General features: G+C 53.7%; 8 protein-coding genes across 8 annotated transcripts; 4 read left to right on the top strand and 4 right to left on the bottom strand.

The window, feature by feature from the left end:
* T310_8822 (uncharacterized protein) lies at positions 1-327 on the bottom strand (the record flags this gene model as incomplete). Its single annotated transcript, XM_013468514.1, has 1 exon — positions 1-327. A coding segment is annotated over one exon (327 nt), but the record flags the coding sequence as incomplete, so codon positions are not given.
* On the top strand, positions 302-787 carry T310_8820 (uncharacterized protein; the record flags this gene model as incomplete). The annotated part of the gene is made up of 1 exon (XM_013468513.1): positions 302-787. A coding segment is annotated over one exon (486 nt), but the record flags the coding sequence as incomplete, so codon positions are not given.
* On the bottom strand, positions 305-865 carry T310_8819 (uncharacterized protein; the record flags this gene model as incomplete). The annotated part of the gene is made up of 1 exon (XM_013468512.1): positions 305-865. A coding segment is annotated over one exon (561 nt), but the record flags the coding sequence as incomplete, so codon positions are not given.
* On the top strand, positions 788-1,096 carry T310_8818 (uncharacterized protein; the record flags this gene model as incomplete). The annotated part of the gene is made up of 1 exon (XM_013468511.1): positions 788-1,096. A coding segment is annotated over one exon (309 nt), but the record flags the coding sequence as incomplete, so codon positions are not given.
* T310_8817 (uncharacterized protein) lies at positions 834-1,124 on the top strand (the record flags this gene model as incomplete). The annotated part of the gene is made up of 1 exon (XM_013468510.1): positions 834-1,124. A coding segment is annotated over one exon (291 nt), but the record flags the coding sequence as incomplete, so codon positions are not given.
* A 358-nt stretch (positions 1,125-1,482) lies between these two features.
* T310_8815 (uncharacterized protein) lies at positions 1,483-1,899 on the bottom strand (the record flags this gene model as incomplete). Its single annotated transcript, XM_013468509.1, has 1 exon — positions 1,483-1,899. The coding sequence occupies one exon, from the start codon at positions 1,897-1,899 to the stop codon at positions 1,483-1,485; it is 417 nt and encodes a 138-aa protein (XP_013323963.1).
* On the bottom strand, positions 1,706-2,206 carry T310_8814 (uncharacterized protein; the record flags this gene model as incomplete). The annotated part of the gene is made up of 1 exon (XM_013468508.1): positions 1,706-2,206. A coding segment is annotated over one exon (501 nt), but the record flags the coding sequence as incomplete, so codon positions are not given.
* On the top strand, positions 2,075-2,503 carry T310_8813 (uncharacterized protein; the record flags this gene model as incomplete). The annotated part of the gene is made up of 1 exon (XM_013468507.1): positions 2,075-2,503. A coding segment is annotated over one exon (429 nt), but the record flags the coding sequence as incomplete, so codon positions are not given.
* Between the last annotated feature and the right edge of the window lie 2 nt (positions 2,504-2,505).

The raw sequence follows: 2,505 nt of genomic DNA, 5'->3' as shown, positions 1-2,505 counted from the left end.
GTGTGTGTGTGTGTGTGTGTGTGTGTGTGTGTGTGTGTGTGTGTGTGTGTGTGTGTGTGTGTGTTTGTGTGTGTGTGTGAGAGATTGCTGTGTTGAGAAAAACAACGTGATATCCATTCCATAACGTGATATGACATGACATGACATGACATGACATGACCTTATACCGAGTGACAATGGAAGAAAGATAGATTTAGAACTATGAAGCAGAGTGGAAAATGACGACGAAATCATGGCATTGCTGCCTAGAGGTATATAGTACGGGAAAAGCACGGAAATAGTGAGTGAGCAAAGGTAATGACTACTACGCATACAGTGCATCATCTCCTACGTTGGTCGGTGGCGGTATGCCAGACTCGAGCTTGGACCCCAAGACACTGCTCAGGCAATCCTGCAGCTCAAAGTCCTCGACCACCGCGCCGAACCCGTAGCATCGGATCTTGGCGTACAGCGTGTCGATGATCGTCTTGACGTCCTCCCTCGTCAGCGTGTGGTACAGTTCGTGGTTCTTCAGGCTCTGCAACACCATAATCGGCGTTACCTGACCCTCCGAGACGAGCTGCTTGCTGAGATTCAGCAGCGTCTCCAGGTTCGCCGATGGCAGGTCGTACGTCTGGTGCGGGTACTGATTCCCTTCCGGCACGTTTTCGATATGGCTGGGAGGCGGACAAGACGCCATGAGCGCATGGCCGGAGAAGAACATTTGATTCTCTACGTCTTTAGCTGCCTCACGACAGAGATACTCGGTGTGGTCGCGGCATGGAGCTTCCAGTCTGTTTCCAATTAGTACCAGGTCACAAGTTGGGTGCACGGGAAGCGGGGAGCGTACGTGAGAATCAAATCGATTCCCAACTGCGGGTCTTCCTCAAATATGCCTGGTGTGGATTGCAGCTCCTTCGAACCGTCGGCCTTGCTCGAAAAGTCGAGACATCCAGGCTGCTCAGTCGGACTGGACTGGTATGCGTGCACCTGCAATGACGACGGTCCATTCGCCTCGCCTCGCTCCCCGCCACTCCCATTCGTGCTCGACGGCGAGAAGCTGGAGGCGGGCGTGGTCAAGAAGCCCTGGTTTGAGCTCTGGAATCCTCCCGATTGAGAGCCCGTCGTGCTGCTGCCGCCGTTGAACGATTCAGCCTGGTAGGCGCCCGCTTGGCGGTGCTCATACTCTGCTTTCCGGCGTTCAAACTCGGCTTCAAATGGGATCCCATACGATCGCAATATCTCTTTGAGGATGTTGTTCTCTTCCCTCAAGTTTTGCAGCATCTCCCGATGTTGCTGTAACGAGGCGTGCGCGGCCGAAATATCATTGCTATACGCCTCTCTTAGCCGCGAAATCTCGGTTTCCAGCGCTCGAATATATTGCTCTTTCCGTTCACGGTGAGTTCTGCGGCGACCCGTGAGCGTCTCTAACTACACGACTTCCACACGACCCAGAACAGGATGGGTACCTCTGCGCTTGACGGTTCAACTCTTGCCGCCGCGTTAGGGCAGGTTTGGAGTCCGGCTTGGGACCTCGTCGTTTCGCCGGTTGCCCGTCTGATCAAAAAAAAATGAGCATGTGTTTGCGAGAGTCTTCAAGCGTTCGCCGGTGACAAACCTCGGGTGGTCTTCTTCTGCCCTAACATCTTCAAGAATCCTAAGTTTGAAAGGAAGGGGTTTTTGGCGGGATCCGGGGGTGGCGGGCCTGTATAATAAGATGGCGCCTTTACGACTCCTTCCACGGCGTCGAATGTCTGCGCATCCATCCATCCAGCCCATGATCGGATAACCATGAGCTCGACGGAGAAGCCACGACGACTCGACCATCCGTGGGGGAGAACGTTGGCGCAAAGGAATTAGCTTGGTACTGTAAGAGAACGCAAGAGAAAAAAAAACGATCCAACACGGACGGTACAGCAGTCAGTGGCTCAACCATGCACAATATCAAGTGTCCGAAAGAGCAGCTTCCTTGACGTAGTGGCTCGGCACCAGCGGTCCATCGCGCTGGAATTGCACCCAATTGATCCAGGACAAGCTGCCCATTCTCCCGGCTGATATCATGTTTGGCCCAGCTTGACACCCGCATGACCGCTAACAAAGTAAAGAAAGAAAAGCACGGCTTACCGTAGGCCCCGCCATACTGCATCACCCCTTCATTTGGATTTTGCGGGTTCGCGAACCCGGTGGAAGCCATGGCGCGAAAGCAGTGATAATATCTAAAATATCTCTATCGATAGATGCCAGACAAGGACAGGCAGAATGGCGCAATCTGAGTGACGGCGACCAGTCGCAGTGTCGAGATGGAGACGCTCTGAGATGGAGATACACCGACGCAGGGGATCAGATCATGGAAGCTCTGTCAGGGTTCAAACACATGATCCCGTTAGCACTCGCTGCTCAGCGAATTCAGGACCAGAACAGCATTCAATGCTCACCACGAGGAAGGTCCGCTATCCAGATAAGAGCGATCGCGGAGAGGCCAGGGCAGGCAATCGACGACAGGACACCGACAACCCGGGAATTGGG

This window comes from Rasamsonia emersonii, assembly GCF_000968595.1.
Source record: "Rasamsonia emersonii CBS 393.64 chromosome Unknown ctg1118621760914, whole genome shotgun sequence".
Lineage (NCBI taxonomy): Eukaryota > Fungi > Ascomycota > Eurotiomycetes > Eurotiales > Trichocomaceae > Rasamsonia > Rasamsonia emersonii.
Note: the sequence above shows the minus strand (reverse complement) of the source record. Positions and strands in the feature narration are given on the sequence as shown.